This window comes from Salmo trutta, chromosome 9, assembly GCF_901001165.1.
Source record: "Salmo trutta chromosome 9, fSalTru1.1, whole genome shotgun sequence".
NCBI lineage: Eukaryota > Metazoa > Chordata > Actinopteri > Salmoniformes > Salmonidae > Salmo > Salmo trutta.
Window position 1 is genome coordinate 19,755,741 of NC_042965.1, and position 16,820 is coordinate 19,772,560.

Below are 16,820 nucleotides of genomic sequence, written 5' to 3' on the forward strand. Positions count from 1 at the left end.
GATCTGGCTGTTGGAAAAGGAAATAGAGCTGCTGCATGGGAGCTTGGTCTTAATGAGTCGATGATAAGATGTTGGAAACAGCAGCAGCTTACTGCTAATTTTTTATTTTTTGTTACAAGCCGTGTTTTGTTAAAGCCTGTGTAAAGTTCATTTGTTTCAATGTACCGGTAGGCACCTGCGGCTTATAGACATGTGCGGCTTATTTATGTTCAAAATAATATATTTTTTACAATTCAGTGGGTGCGGCTTATATTCAGGTGCGCTTAATAGTCCGGAAATTACAGTAATCAATGCAACATTGACATTATCCCACCCCTGGTTAGCCACTATTGGCTTAAAGCCAAATGTAACACAATATCTGGCAATTAATTTCCAGCAGTATTGCCCGTTTGTCTGTGGTGCATGCGTTTGTCCATCACTTCTTGTGTAGCTAGTTGATGTGATAAATGTCTTGTTGATTGACAGAAATACTTTACCCAAAACCTTCAACTAAATGTTAACTGCAAAGTATGCTTACCTGGCAGAAGTATATCATTTGTATCTAGTATTTGTTATTTTCTAGCTTTGCCAGGAAAAGAGCAGCAGCACTACAGAACCATCATTAGACCTGAACATTAGAAGGCACATTCCTCACCCGCTAGATGTGCAATTACACTCAAGAATGAAAATGTTATTTTTTTTTAGGTCTGGAAGAAAACTGTCTTGACATGTGCTCAGAACATCCAATTTTGCTATTTCTCCTTGGGCAATTGTAATTGTGAGAGTAAAAAATACAACTGAGAACATAATTTGGGAAAATATACAATTTATTTTGGGGGGGGGGCGTGTAACAGATTTTATAGGGCCCCCTTTAGAGTTGTTTATTAACCATTTTACCAGGTATATTGACAAAAAACAACAGTGCACTACTTTCTATTGTACACTAAGGACCCGGGTAAGAGTTGCAGGGGAGAGGCGAAGAGAAGAATGAGCATAGGGGAAAAAAAGTTGTAGCACTTTTTTTTTTTTTTTTTTAAGTATCTCTCATGCTAGAAGGTTGGAGACCCTTGCCCTGGACTCACTCCAAGTCACATATCGCCCCAACAGATCCATATGACACAATCGCTATTGCCCGTCACACTTCCCTTTCCCACATGGACAAAATGAACACCTACGTGAGAATGCTGTTCATTGACTACAGCTCAGCGTTCAACACCATAGTGCCCTCCAAGTTCATCACTAAGCTAAGGACGCTGGGATTGAACACCTCCCTCTTCCTGACGGGTGGTGAGGGTAGGCAACAACACATCTGCCACACTGACCCTCAACACGGGGGCCCCTCAGGGGTGTGTGCTTAGAGCCCTCCTGTAGTCCCGGTTCACCCACGACTGCGTGGCACCGCTCAACTCTAACACCTTCATTGACCACACAAGTAAATGCTGCATATCTCAGCTCAAATTGGAAATTACCTTTACATTTCTAGCGCAGTATCTGTAACGCTTCAGCTGATCGTCAACTACAGGAAACAGAGGGACGGGAACGCCCCAATTCACATCAACAGGGCTATAGTGGAGTGGGTTGATAGCTTCAAGTTCCTGGGTGTCCACATCATTAAGGACCTATCATGGTGCAAACATACCAACACAACCGTGAAGAGGGCACGACAACGCCTCTTCCCCTTCAGGAGGCCGAAAAGATCTGGCATGGGCCCTCAGATCCTCAAAGTTCTACAGCTGCACCATTGAGAGCATCTTGTTCTCTCTCTTCTCTCTGCTACCGCACGGCAAGCGGTACCAGAGTGCCAAGTCTCGGACCAAAAAGCTCCTGAACAGCTTCTACCCCCAAGCCATAAGACCGCTGAACAGTTAATCAAATGGCTACCCGACTATTTGCATTGACCCCCTTTTTATTTGGACAGACTCTCTACCCACACATACATACCACACTGACACTCCAACACACACACACACACACACACACACACACACACACACACACACACATTGACGAGACACTTGCACATACACACTTTCACATACGCTGCTGCTATGGTTTGTCTATTGTGATTGCCTAGTCACTTTTACCCCTATCTACATGTACATATTAACTCAACTACATCATACCCCTGCACATTGACTCAGTACCGGTACTCCTTGAGCTAGAAAGGTAACTCCAAACACATTTTCACTAAGAGCAGTTGTTTGGCTGGTTAAACAAAGTTCAGTCATGTGTTGGCAAAAATGTATGCCCATGTCAAAGCTTACCAGCAGTTTTATTCTCTTTTCTACTGTAGGTATTTCATTAAATTGGTTTGTTGCTAGCGATATTTATATTCACATTTTTTTTTAAAGAAAATATCCCACACCACCTGCAATAATACCTCCGCAGTCTCAAAACTAGTTATTTTAGTGTTAATTGGTTAATGTATCCCTTAACGCAGTGGTTCCCAAACTTTAGTCCCGTACCCCTTCAAAACATTCAACCTCCAGCTGCGTACCCCCTCTAGCACCAGAGTCAGCGCACTCTCAATTTTTTTCTGCCATCATTGTAAGCCTGCCACACACTAAACAATACATTTATTAAACATAAGAATGAGTGTGAGTTTGTCACAACCTGGCTCGTGGGAAGTGACAGAGCCCTTATAGGACCAGGGCACAAATTATATTTATCAATAATTTTGCTCATTATTTAACCAGCTTCTATATAAAACCTTATTTGTTTATCAAAAATTGTTAATGAGAAGGGTGTGCTTGAAAGGATGCACATAACTCTGCAATGTTGGGTTGTATTGGAGAGAGTGTCAGTCAAATCATTTTCCACAGTCTGTGCCTGTATTTAGTTTTCATGCTAGTGAGGGCTGAGAATCCACTATCACATAGGTACGTGGTTGCAAAGGGCATCAACGTCTTAACAGAGCAATTTGCCAAGGCAGGATACTCTGAACGCCGCCCAAATCCAGAAATCTGGCCGCGGCTTCTGATTAAATTACATTTTCACAGAACCGCTTGTTGCAATTTCGATGAGGCTCTCTTGTTCAGATATCGGTAAGGGGACTAGAGGTACAAAAGGGATAACGAATCCAGTTGTTAGTGTCATCGGTTTCTGGAATGTACCTGCGTAAATGCGCACCCAACTCACTCATAGCGAAGCACCCATCACATTTGACATTGTCCATAAGCTTGAGTTCATTTGCACACAAAATCATACAATGATGGAAAGACCTGTGTGTTGCCCTTGTTAATGCAGACAGAGAAGAGCTCCAACTTCTTAAATCACAGCTTCAATTTTGTCCCGCACATTGAATATAGTTGTGGAGAGTCCCTGTAATCCTAGATTTAGATCATTTGGGCGAAAAAAAAACCATCACCCAGATAGGCTAGTCGTATAAAACTCATCATGCAAGCGGTCAGACAAGTGAAAATTATGGTCAGTAAAAACTAAGCTCGTCTCTCTCAATTTAAAAAAAAAAAAGTGTCAATACTTTGCCCCTTGATAACCAGCGCACTTCTGTATGTTGTAAAAGCATTACATGGTCACTGCCCATATCATTGCATAGTGCAGAAAATACACAATAGTTCAGGGGCCTTGCTTTAACAAAGTTAACCATTTTTACTGTAGTGTCCAAAACGTCTTTCAAGCTGTCAGGCATTCCCTTGGCAGCAAGAGCCTCTCGAATGCTGCAGTGCACCCTACTGGCGTGGGGAGCAACTGCTTGCACGAGCGTTACCACTACGTCTCCCTGTCATGGCTTTTGCACCATCAGTACAGATACCAACATGAGCAGCAGCTATGTTTGGCTACATACGGACCGTTAGTGGAATTCCCGCGAGAGAGTAACGGTTAATGTGACTGGATATTAATTATTTGACTAGGCTACCTGTATTGGACGTTATTTCGCTGAACACTAGATGGTTTAATTGTATTTTTGGCAGTGAAACGAGGCTACTCAGGCGAGGGGGAAAAAAAAAAACTCACCCACATAGCCACGTTTGAAAATGTAAAATAAAAAAATAAATGTGAATCACTTTTATTTGGCGTACCCCCAGTACCCCAGTTTGGGAATACCTGTCTTAAAAGGAACTTGAAATGATCCTCACATAGAAGTTATTTATTCAACTCCATCAACCATTACTATAGCAACACTTGGTTTTTTGGATGACATTCAGAAACAGGAATAACACTACTGTGAAGCATCAATGACACAAAGCAATATCAGTCATGCAGCCAACAAAATATTGAAAGGAACCTGGTACAGGGTAAAATGTAGCCAACATACCCACAGCCGGCCACATTTCTTACCTGAATGCCAGCTTCATGCTTTGAATTCTGATGGAATCCTTCTTCTTAGGGGTTCAAGAGGACAAAGGCCACTCTTTTCAACAAGCCTGTCCAAGTGTGTATTCTTGTATACTAATGAGAACAAAAAAATAATGGCATATGCTTGCGTCGACAAGTGCTCTCAATAGCTCATTCTACATCAACTAAACTTATACAAGTTTGATGTCTTCATCCAGGGATTTTTATTGGTCAACACTGGACACATTAGATCAGAACGTTTATACCCCTGGTACAGTACTGGGATGAAAGAACCAAAACAGGAGTTTGAGGAAGGCAAGGGACAGGGATTTCCACTAGGCTTGCACTGCAGCCTAGCAGGGCATAAGACTAACTCTGCATCTGCACTCCCTCTCCGTAAGTCCCCCTCAAATAAGCTGCCAAGCTATGGGAAGATAGCTGTCATGTTTTTTTTTATCAACTAACAGCTGTCACTTTCTGAAGTGAATTTGGCAAGAGGATTCCCACAGTAGATGAGAAGCTTTCATAGAAATATTAATAGATTTAGCAGCAAGGGAACAAGGCATTTTTAACATCCGTGGCCCAGTATATCACATTAAAACCATGTTATAACTACAGTGCCTTGCAAAAGTATTCATTCCCCTTGGCACTTTTCCTATTTTGTTGCATTACAACCTGTAATTTAAATAGATTTTTATTTGGGTTTCATGTAATGGACATACACAAAATAGTCCAAATTGGTGAAGTGAAAAAAATGACTTGTTTCAAAAAACTTAAAACGGAAAAGTGGTAAGTGCATATGTATTCACCCCCTTTGCTATGAAGCCCCTAAATAAGATCTGGTGCAACCAATTACCTTCAGAAGAAGATTGCACACTATTTAACTAATTATCTAAGTGTCACATGATCTCACACACACACACACACACACACACACACACACACCTTTTCTGAAAGGCGAGTCTGCAACACCACAAAGCAAGGGGCACCTCCAAGCAAGCGACAATATGAAGACCAAGGAGCTCTCCAAACAGGTCAGGGACAAAGTTGTGGAGAAGTACAGATCAGGGTTGGGTTATAAAAAAATCTAACTTTGAACATCCCACGGAGCACCATTAAATCCATTATAGAAAAATGGAAAGAATATGGCACCACAACAAACCTGCCAAGAGAGGGCCGCCCACCAAAACTCAGACCAGGCAAGGAGGGCATTAATCAGAGTCAACAAAGAGACCAAATATAACCCTGAAGGAGCTGCAAAGCTCCACAGTGGAGATTGGAGTATCTGTCCATAGGACTACTTTAAGCTGTATACTCCACAGAGCTGGGCTTTACAGAAGAGTGGCCAGAAAAAAAGCCATTGCTTAAAGAAAAAAATAAGCCAACACGTTTGGTGTTCGCCAAAAGGCATGTGGGAGACTCCCCAAACATATGGAAGAAGGTACTCTAGTTAGATGAGACTAAAATTGAGCTTTTTGGCCATCAAGGAAAGCACCACGTCTGGCGCAAACCCAACACCTCTCATCACCCCGAGAATACCATCCCCGCAGTGAAGCATGGTGGTGGCAGCATCATGCTGTGGGGATGTTTTTCCATTGGCAGGAACTGGGAAACTGGTCAGAATTGAAGGAATGTTGGATGGTGCTAAATACAGGGAAATTCTTGAGGGAAACCTGTTTGTCTTCCAGAGATTTGAGACTGGGACGGAGGTTCGCCTTCCAGCAGGACAATGACCCTAAGCATACTGCTAAAGCAACCCTTGAGTGGTTTAAGGGGAAACATTTAAATGTCTTGGAATGGCCTAGTCAAAGCCCAGACCTCAATCCAATTGAGAATCTGTGGTTTGACTTAAAGATTGCTGTACACCAGCGGAACCCATCCAACTTGAAGGAGCTGGAGCAGTTTTGCCTTGAAGAATGGGCAAAAATCCCAGTGGCTAGATGTGCCAAGCTTATAGATACACACCCCAAGAGACTTGCCGCTGTAATTGCTGCAATAGGTGGCTCTACAAAGTATTGACTTTGGTGGGGGTGAATAGTTATGCATGTTCAAGTTCTGTTTTTGTCTTATTTCTTGTTTGTTTCACCATAAATGTTTTGCATCTTCAAAGTGGAAGGCATGTTGGGTAAATGAAAATGATACAACCCCCCCGATTTTGTTTTTAATTCCAGGTTGTAAGGCAACAAAATAGGAAAAATGACAAGGGGGTGAATACTTTTGCAAGCCACTGTAAGAAAGTAAAAGCACACAATGCTGCTTAAACGACAGCTATTGTGAGGTGGCAGACAGCTCAGAAATAAGCATCATGGTCGATTAGGATGGGAGGCAGAAGTGAGTGTTTAGATTACGTAGGCTAGTTTAGATGAGACGACGGTGGAGTATCTACTACACTTCAACAACCCTCAGTCACTGAGAATGTATATTCTCCACATCATAATGTGTACAGTCTTCCACATTCCATGGAGATAAGAACAGAAACAAAAAACAAAACCCAAGCTCCACTTTAACATAACTTCTATATTTTACACATGAATACAATGCTTAAAATAAAAAGGTTTTCATTGAAAAAAACAATTAAAAAAGTATTAGAAACATTCACGTGGCACCTTGCCATCTCAGTCTGTTGGGAACAACATGGTCACAGATTTCCCCTTCAGTACAAGCGCTCCAATACTTCTCTATGCTGCACTGCTACGTCCCCTGGCAGATCACTTGTAACTTAAAGAACAATTATGATAACTGTCATAATACTATTAACAATAAACAGAGACAGGATAAGAACAAAACATATACATTAACTCAATGAAGGTCATAAATATATTAGTCACTCAAAAGACAGTGTGTTATCTTCCCTGATGGTGAGAGAACTCTTAGTGCGCAGCATCATGACAGGCTGGTGCAGTAGAGGCCAGTCCATTGTCAAATCATTAGAAACAGAGGACAGTGCCCAGAATGGGCTGTAACAGCAATAAGAACTTAATATGCCAAGCTGAGGCACTGACCGAGGAAGCCAAGTGAAGAATTCCTGACATGAGGGTTGGAGTATTCCAGGTCAAAAAAAATCCTTAAGGGTGCAGAAGACTGTCCATTCTGTTGTCCACAAGTGGGTCTCTGATGATCTCAGACTCTGTACGTTTGACTTCAAGAACGACTGCGGTCCTCTTGGGTTCCCACTAGCATTTTGCTGTATAACTTTTGTTGCTCCTCTTTGAATGTATCTTTTACTTTCCCTCGCTTTAAACCGCCATCCCTACAAAGCAACATTCACAAATCCATTACACAGTACTCTGTGATGCTCACATAGGGATACAGATGAGCAAAACTAAGCTGGGTTTAACAATGACATAGACCTGATATTATTAGCCTATAACCCATGTTTCACCAAAAATAGCTCAGAAATAAACTTCATATGTTCACAGATGTTTGCTATGGGTTACTCACCATAGCAAGTCCACCAGCCCTCCTTGCCTGGCGATAGCTGCTTTGACCCGACTGGCAAAATGGACTGCATCCTCTCCTTCCTGTTCAGAAAGGAAGACAAAGATGAAGACCAGGTTGACACACAGGGGACTGGGCCACCCGAGCTTCAGACATGTGCTGGAAAGGGTCTCAGTGCACATAATATATGAAGGACCCATCCTATTCCATGGCTACAGCCACTAACGGGCATAATTGGCATATTGTAGTATAGTATCAAGTAAATTGACAAACTGGGATATCAAATCAAGCACAGTGCACTTCATGGGCCATGCATCAAGAGGACAGAAGAATCTCTAAATATGGAGTGTTCTGATTCTGTGTAACTATGATCTCCAGGTTACAAAGAGACTGGAGAAGATGGCTGCTCCAAATGTCTGCACCAAGTACTAGTTTCCCTTCAAGCAGCAAGTGGAAAATGTATTCAAAGGGCAGGACACCTCTGAGGACCAGTTGGATCCCAGCCCAAGTTCCTTCAACTCTGACATTTAAAGAAAAATGTCCCAATCTTCCCTCCCTCTGCTTTCTACATCAAAATGGGACAGTCGGTCGGTCAATGGCCAGGGCCACAAAGCTAGCCAACCCCTGCCTCTGAACATGTTGTTTTAGAAGTGGGTGGTAGTACTCGACCCTTTCCTGTTATTCATGAGCGAGGTCTGACCAAGTTCACATCCACACCCGGCTCAATATACTAAAATCATTATACCAAGTCACACACATTGCTCATCCACAATCCTGGTACAAATGACTTTGTCAAGTTCTTGTTTTGCAAGCAGCATTAATGTACTGTGAAAGACAACCAAACCAACAAGTGCATAAGCCAGCGCGTCTAAAGGAGGCAGCCATACTAGCCTCTCAAAATACTGATTTTAATCATATTTCCTTAAAAACAGGGGTGGAAGCTGAGAGGCCATCAACCTTAAAATGTTCATGAGATGAAGGCTGATTTGAAAAACCACTCAAAGCAGGATTTATTTGCATCACCAAATGCAAACTCTGGGTAGCTTGAGCATAACCTAGGTAAATCATGCCAGGCTAAAGTCAAAGGAAGGTGTGCATCATATGCATCCATACAATATGACATACTGGTGTATGAAATGATAGATTGTGCAACGGCACTAATATCAACCACATAAAACAGCCAACTTCAGGGAGGTTAGCTTGACTACACAAATGTTTTTTTATTTCACCTTTATTTAGCCAGATAACTTGTTCTCAACTAGCCTCTCATTTACAACTGCGACCTGGCCAAGATAAAGTAAAGCAGTGCGACACAAACAAGACAGTTACACATGGAATAAACAAAACAGTCAATAATACAATAAAGTCTATATAGTGTGTGCAAATGAGGTAGGATGAGGGAGGTAAGGCAATACATAGGCCATAGTGACGAAAGAATTACAATTTAGTAATTAAACACTGGAGTGATGATGTGCAAAAGATGACTGTGCAAGTAGAGATACTGGGGTGCAAAGGAGCAAAATAAATAAAAGAAATAACAGTATGGGGATGAGGTCATTGGATGGGCTGTTTACAGATGAGCTATGTACAGGTGCAGTGATCTGTGAGCTGCTCTGACAGCTGGTGCTTAAAGCTAGTGAGGGAGATATGAGTCTCCAGCTTCAGTGATTTTTGCAATTCGTTCCAGTCATTGGCAGCAGAGAACTGGAAGGAAAGGCGGCCGAAGGAGGAATTGGCTTTGGGGGTAAACAGTGAAATATACCTGCTGGAGCGCGTGCTACGGGTGGGTGCTGCTATGGTGACCAGTGAGCTGAGATAAGGCGGGGCATTACCTAGCAAAGACTTATAGATGACATGGAGCCAGTGCGTTTGGCGACGAATATGAAGCGAGGGCCAGCCAAGGACAGCATACAGGTCGCAGTGGTGGGTAGTATACGGGGCTTTGGTGACAAAACAGATGGCACTGTGATAGACTGCATCCAATTTGCTGAGTAGAGTGTTGGAGGCTATTTTGTAAATGGCATCGCCAAAGTCAAGAATCGGTAGGATAGTCAGTTTTACGAGGGTATGTTTGGCAGCATGAGTGAAGGATGCTTTGTTGTAAAATAGGAAGCCGATTCTAGATTTAATTTTGGATTGGAGATGCTTAATGTGAGTCTGGAAGGAGAGTTTACAGTCTAACCAGACATCTAGGTATTTGTAGTTGTCCACATATTCTAAGTCAGAACCGTCCAGAGCAGTGATGCTGGACGGGCGGGCAGCGATCGGTTGAAGAGCATGCATTTAGTTTTACTTGCATTTAAAAGCAGTTGGAGGCCACGGAAGGAGAGTTGTAATGGCATTGAAGCTCGTCTGGAGGTTAGTTAACGCAATGTCCAAAGAAGGGCCAGAGGTATACAGAATGTAGTCGTCTGCGTAGAGGTGGATAAAAGAATCACCAGCAGCAAGAGCGACATCATTGATATATACAGAGAAAAGAGTCGGCCCGAGGATTGAACCCTGTGGCACCCCCATAGACTGCCAGAGGTCCGGACAACAGGCCCTCCGATTTGACACACTGAACTCTGTCTGAGAGGTATTGGTGAACCAGGCGAGGCAGTCATTTGAGAAACCAAGGCTGTTGAGTCTGCCGATAAGAATGTGGTGATTGACAGAGTCGAAAGCCTTGGCCAGGTCGCTGAATACAGCTGCACAATATTGTCTCTTACCGATGGCGGTTATGATATCGTTTAGGACCTTGAGCGTGGCTGAGGTGCACCCATGACCAGCTCGGAAACCAGATTGCATAGCGGAGAAGGTACGGTGGGATTCGAAATGGTCGATGATCTGTTTGTTAACCTGTTGGGGATAGGGGGCAGTATTTGCACGGCCGGATAAAAAAACGTACCCGATTTAATCTGATTACTACTCCTGCCCAGTAACTAGAATATGCATATAATTATTGGCTTTGGATAGAAAACACCCTAAAGTTTCTAAAACTGTTTGAATGGTGTCTGTGAGTATAACAGAACTCATATGGCAGGCAAAAACCTGAGAAGATTCCTTTCAGGAAGTGGCCTGTCTGACCATTTCTTGCCCTCCTTGATCATCTCTATCCAAAACAGGGGATCTCTGCTGTTACGTGACACTTCCTACGGCTCCCATAGGCTCTCAGAAGCCGGGAAAAAGCTGAATGATGTAATTCCATCCCCAGGCTGAAACACACTAGCGCTTTTGGCAAGTGCTCTATCAGAGGGCCATCAGACTGAGGCTCATGCATGAGGGGATAGCATGCTTTTACTTTCGCTCTCTTTGTATTAAAAAACGATTTCCCGGTCGGAATATCATCGCTTTTTTACGAGAAAAATGGCATAAAAATTTATTTTAAACAGCGGTTGACATGCTTCGAAGTACGGTAATGGAATATTTAGAATTTTTTTTGTCACGAAATGCGTCGTGCTCGTAACCCTTATTTACCCTTTCGGATAATGTCTTGAACGCACGAACAAAACGCCGCTATTTGGATATAACAATGGATTATTTGGGACCGAACCAACATTTGTTATTTAAGTAGAAGTCCTAGGAGTGCATTCTGACGAAGAACAGCAAAGGTAATAACATTTTTCTTATAGTAAATCTGACTTTGGTGAGTGCTAAACTTGCTGGGTGTCTAAATAGCTAGCCCTGTGATATCTACTTACAATATTGCAAAATGTGCTTTCACCGAAAAGCTATTTTAAAATCGGACATATCGAGTGCATAGAGGAGTTCTGTATCTATAATTCTTAAAATAATTATGTTTTTTGTGAACGTTTATCGTGAGTAATTTAGTAAATTCACCGGAAGTGTTCGGTGGGAATGCTAGTCACATGCTAGTCACCTGCTAATGTAAAAAGCTGGTTTTTGATATAAATATGAACTTGATTGAACAGACATGCATGTATTGTATAACATAATGTCCTAAGATTGATGATCTTCATCAGATGACAAAGGTTAGTGCTGCATTTAGCTGTGGTTTGGGTTTATGTGACATTATATGCTAGCTTGAAAAATGGGTGTCTGATTATTTCTGGCTGGGTACTCTGCTGACATAATCTAATGTTGTGCTTTCGTTGTAAAGCCTTTTTGAAATCGGACAGTGTGGTTAGATTAACGAGAGTCTTGTCTTTAAAATGGTGTAAAATAGTCATATGTTTGAGAAATTGAAGTAATAGCATTTCTAAGGTATTTCTAGGGTATGTGGGACGCGTCCCACCTGGCCAACATCCGGTGAAATTGCAGAGCGCCAAATTCAAAAACAGAAATACTCATAATAAAAATTCATAACATTTACATTTTAGTCATTTAGCAGACACTCTTATCCAGAGCGATTTACATAAAACATACAAGTGTTATACATCGGCTTAAAGATTAACTTCATGTTAATCCAGCCACTGGTTCAGATTTCAAAAAGGCTTTACGGCGAAAGCATACCATGAGATTATCTGAGGACAGCGCCCAGCACACAAAAGCATACAAGCATTTTCCAGCCAGGTAGAGGAGTCACAAAAGTCAGAAATAGCGATAAAATTAATCACTTACCTTTGATGATCTTCATATGGTTGCACTCACAAGACTCCCAGTTACACAGTAAATGTTCGTTTTGTTCAATAAAGTCCCTCTTTATGTCCCAAAAACTTTTGTTGGCGCGTTTTGTTCAGTAATCCAATGGCTCCAAGGTGGTCACAGCAGGCAGACGAATACATACTAAAATACCGGTAAAGTTCGCCGAAACATGTCAAACGATGTTTATAATTAACCCTCAGGTTGTTTGTCTTTATAAATCAGTAATATTTCAACCGGACAATAGAAAGGAACCGTTTTCAATAGAATGGAAAAATAACAAACGGCGCGCTCAGGTCTGCAAAGTTCCTGTCCTCTGACCAAAATGGCTGTTTACTCGTCATTTTTCAAAATAAAAGCCTGAAACCATGTCTAAAGACTTGACCTCTAGTGGAAGCCATAGGAACTGCAATCTGATTCCTACCCCATTGGATTCTCTGTAGACATTGAGTTGAAAAACAGCCACATGAAAATAATTCCACTTCCTGGATGGATTTTTCTCAGGTTTTCACCTGCCATATCAGTTCTGTTATACTCACAGACATAATTTGTACAGTTTTGGAAACTTTAGAGTATTTTCTATCCAAATCTACCAATTATATGCTTCTGGGCCTGAGTAACAGGCAGTTTACTTTGGGCACGCTTTTCATCCGGAGGTGAAAATACTGCCCCATACCCAAGAGTGGTTAACTTGGCTTTCGAAGACCTTAGGATAGGGTAGAATAGATATAGGTCTGTAGCAGTTTGGGTCTAGAGTGTCTCCCCCTTTGAAGAGGGGGATGACCGTGGCAGCTTTCCAATCTTTGGGGATCTCAGACGATACGAAAGAGAGGTTGAACAGGCTAGTAATAGGGGTTGCAACAATTTCGGCAGATCATTTTGGAAAGAGAGGGTCCAGATTGTCTAGCCCGGCTGATTTGTAGGGGTCCAGATTTTGCAGTTCTTTCAGAACATCAGCTACCTGGATTTGGGTGAAGGAGAAATGGGGGAGGCTTGGGCAAGTTGCTGTGGGGGGCACAGGGCTGTTGACCGGGGTAGGGGTAGCCAGGTGGAAAGCATGGCCAGCCGTAGAAAAATGTTTATTGAAATTCTCATATATGGCGGATTTATCGGTGGTGACAGTGTTTCCTAGCCTCAGTGCAGTGGGCAGCTAGGAGGAGGTGCTCTTGTTCTCCATGGACTTTACAGTGTCCCAGAACATTTTGGAGTTTGTGCTACAGGATGCAAATTTCTGTTTGAAAAAGCTAGTCTTTGCTTTCCTAACTGCCTGTGTATATTGGTTCCTAACTTCGATGAAAAGTTGCATATCGCGGGGGCTATTCGATGCTAATGCAGTACACCACAGGATGTTTTTTGTGCTGGTCAAGGGCAGTCAAGTCTGGAGTGAACCAAGGGCTATGTCTACATTTTTTCGAATGGGGCGTGCTTTACAGTATTAATGTTACTGGGGCTAGAGTGTGCTAATCAAATATCATGTTCCTGCCATCATTAAACAACCCACAATGGCCAGTCAAAAACACCACTGAGCTTAGGGTCTTGAATCAATGTCAAAGCAATCCTCAAGCCTTTTAGGGATATTTTCAAGGAGATGGATTTTAAAAAGAAAACTGAGGTTTTGCCCAGACTAACCTCTTTGGTCATGGGTGGCAGGTACCACACACTGCACACAATGGCCCAGCTGCTCATCATCCTCAGCAGGTAGTTGACCATCCCAAACTGGCTGCTGTTCCAGAAGGCATCTCCAAAGCGGGGATCGTACTGTTGGGACCAGAGAGACAGGGACATCTGATTAATACTGGGAGACCGGTAAAAACATCACACGCAAGTGCTCGCGACACACTCACCTTGATGGCCACAGGGTAGACTGTGGAGCCAATCTCAAAGCTGCCTTTTTTAAACATCATTACTGAAGTGTTGTTGATGCAGGTGCCTATGGGGAAAAGTCAGTGTTTACAAATGGGGATAGGAAATTATATTAAAGCTAACTTATAATCACATTTCCACAGTAGAAATGCAGTAATCAACACTAGTGTAACTTATGTTCAAAGCAGTAACTAAGGGAAAGAAAAATATACTCACCTTCGGGGAAAATGAGAATAGGAAGTTTAGTTGTGTCTTCTACATGATCACTCAATCTGAAACACAAGAGGTGTTGTAAGTGTACAGTAGAACTGGGCTATATGGACAAATCTATATCCCGATAAATTAAATGAATTCTCATGATAAATAAATAGAACAATAAGTCTAACAATAATGTGCACTAGTTACTTTTGTATACTTGTAATTGCTACTACTACTCTGAATGTTGTAGTTAGCAATTGCCCAAATGAAAGACTTATTTCAAACTTCACATTTCTCTACTATAGGCTACTTATCGTTATCAATAAAATGTCTTCGATGAGTGGTCAGTTTGGTTGGTGTCAAATTTTTGATTTATCGTCCCAGCTCTAGTGTACAGTATATTGATTAAATACAGCTTGACTAGTCTTTACCAATACACAAACACTAAACCCAAAATAGTCGTTAAATCAAAACATGTTCACAGTAAACCGTCAATGGATTTGTCAATTATCCATTTATACGTAACAAAAAAAACACAACATGCAACTGAGTTAAAGTTCATATAAGGAAATCAGTCAATGTAAATAAATTCATTAGGCCCTAAATCTATAGATTTCACATGACTGGGAAAGAACGCAGCCATGGGTGTGCCTGGGAGTACATAGGCCCACCCACTTGGGAAGTCTGGCCCAGCCAATCGGAATGAGTTTTTCCCCACAAAAGGGTTTTATTACAGACAAATACTCAGTCTGGGTGGCTGGTCTCAGACGAATCCGCTGGGGAAGACGCTAGATGTGGAGTTCCTGGCCTGGTGTGGTTATATGTGATCTGTGGTTGTGAGGCCGGTTGGACGTACTGCCAAATTCTCTAAAATGACGTTTGAGGTGGCTTATGGTAGAGAAATAAACATTCAATTCTCTGGCAACAGCTCTGGTGGACATTCCTGCAGTCAGCATGCCAATCGCATGCTCTCTTAAAACTTGAGACATCTGTGGCATTGTGTTGTATAGCAAAACGGAACATTTTAGAGTGGCCTTTTATTGTCCCCAGCACAAGGTGCACCTACCTGTGCAATGATCATGCTGTTTAATCAGATTCTTGATATGCCACACCTGTCAGGTGGATGGATTATCTTGGCAAAGGAGAAATGCTCACTAACAGGGATGTAAATGAGTTTGTGCACAAAATATGAGAGAAATAAGTTTATACATTTTGAAAATTTCTGGGATCTTTTATTTCAGCTCATGAAACTAACACTTTACATGTTGCGTTTATTTTTGTTCAGTATAAATTCTTTAGGTCTTTGCTAAGGTACAGCTGAGTTAGCCTGGCTGACATGACTAACGTGGTACACAGCGAGGGAGAGCTGTGCCCCACAGGTCTGCACAGGATTCTTTTTTGTGCGTATATATTTGCTTAGAAATAGAGCGAGCTTTGGTTCTCTCAAACTCTTTTTTTTTAACAGGGGGATACTTTTTTTGAGTGGGAAGACTGAACCAACCAGTAAATGCACAGCCCCCTTTATTATTGATGCATCGTGCTAACAAAAAGCTTTCAAAACTCTAGTCAGGAGGACTGAGTTTGGTACCTACCAGACTCGAGCGGACTGACTTCCAAACCAAAAGTGCAGATGTGCATTACTACCTTTTGGCCACTAGATGTCGGTCTTTGACTTCAGAGCGTTCAAACCAAATGTGTGGACAGGCTTTCACCATAGACTTCTGGATTACGCCCATCAAACCACCATGGATTTGCCCAACCTGGGACACACACACACACACACAGGTGTGGTTTAACAAACATCTGATGATATAGGTCAACAATCTCACACCTGCCTCTCTAAAATACAATTTTAATTCTAAATTTTTTGGTAAATTCTCAGTAAGAAAATTTGAGTGCTTGCTTCTAAAATATTTTTTGTTATGGTAGTGAGTAGCACACCAGTAACTTTCTAAATTTGACACTAACTCAATGATTGACAGCAGTCATTCAGTGCTGTGGTAGGTAGCATTGTGTCTGACTGCCGTGCTGTTCATCATGGGCCTTACCATTGCATAGCAGCCATCACTGGCCAAGATGATGACATCGATGGGTGAGGTGTGGTTGGCCACACAGATGCCTCCATTCTTGGGCTTGTTTTCACTGGGAGGATAAATAGAGAGGACAGGATGAGTATCAGGAAACAAGTCATTATCAGGAAATGACCATTCCAGTGTAAACTAGATCCTAAGAAACCAGTGGATGATGGAAAATGGGTTTGAGGGAGAAGCCAGGCTCCCTCTTCCACACCCCTCCCTAATTAACATGAATGTGAGAGGAGACAAATGATGTTGGCATTCAAAGCCTGACCCCCTGAGCATGTTGGACTTGAGTAGGAGGCTACATTCAGGAGATAAATGTTGCTGATCATGTTGTATTGTTACCAAAACAGAGCCCCTCTTACACCACTTCAGTATTTTTTGCCC

The 16,820-nt window shown here is 42.1% G+C and overlaps 1 protein-coding gene across 2 annotated transcripts in view; it reads right to left on the reverse strand.

The window, feature by feature from the left end:
- Window positions 1–6,772: 6,772 nt before the first annotated feature.
- The window catches only part of LOC115200129 (glycerol-3-phosphate acyltransferase 4), a 38,384-nt gene continuing 28,336 nt past the window's right edge, over window positions 6,773–16,820 (reverse strand). For both annotated transcript variants that reach the window (XM_029762894.1, XM_029762895.1), the window contains 7 exons: window positions 16,404–16,497; window positions 16,000–16,115; window positions 14,374–14,429; window positions 14,139–14,224; window positions 13,924–14,052; window positions 7,717–7,796; window positions 6,773–7,525 (listed from right to left, as the gene is read on the reverse strand). In XM_029762894.1, the coding sequence (XP_029618754.1) occupies window positions 7,417–7,525; window positions 7,717–7,796; window positions 13,924–14,052; window positions 14,139–14,224; window positions 14,374–14,429; window positions 16,000–16,115; window positions 16,404–16,497 (670 nt within the window). In that variant the 3' untranslated portion in view covers window positions 6,773–7,416. The remainder of the gene's footprint in view (window positions 7,526–7,716; window positions 7,797–13,923; window positions 14,053–14,138; window positions 14,225–14,373; window positions 14,430–15,999; window positions 16,116–16,403; window positions 16,498–16,820) is intronic.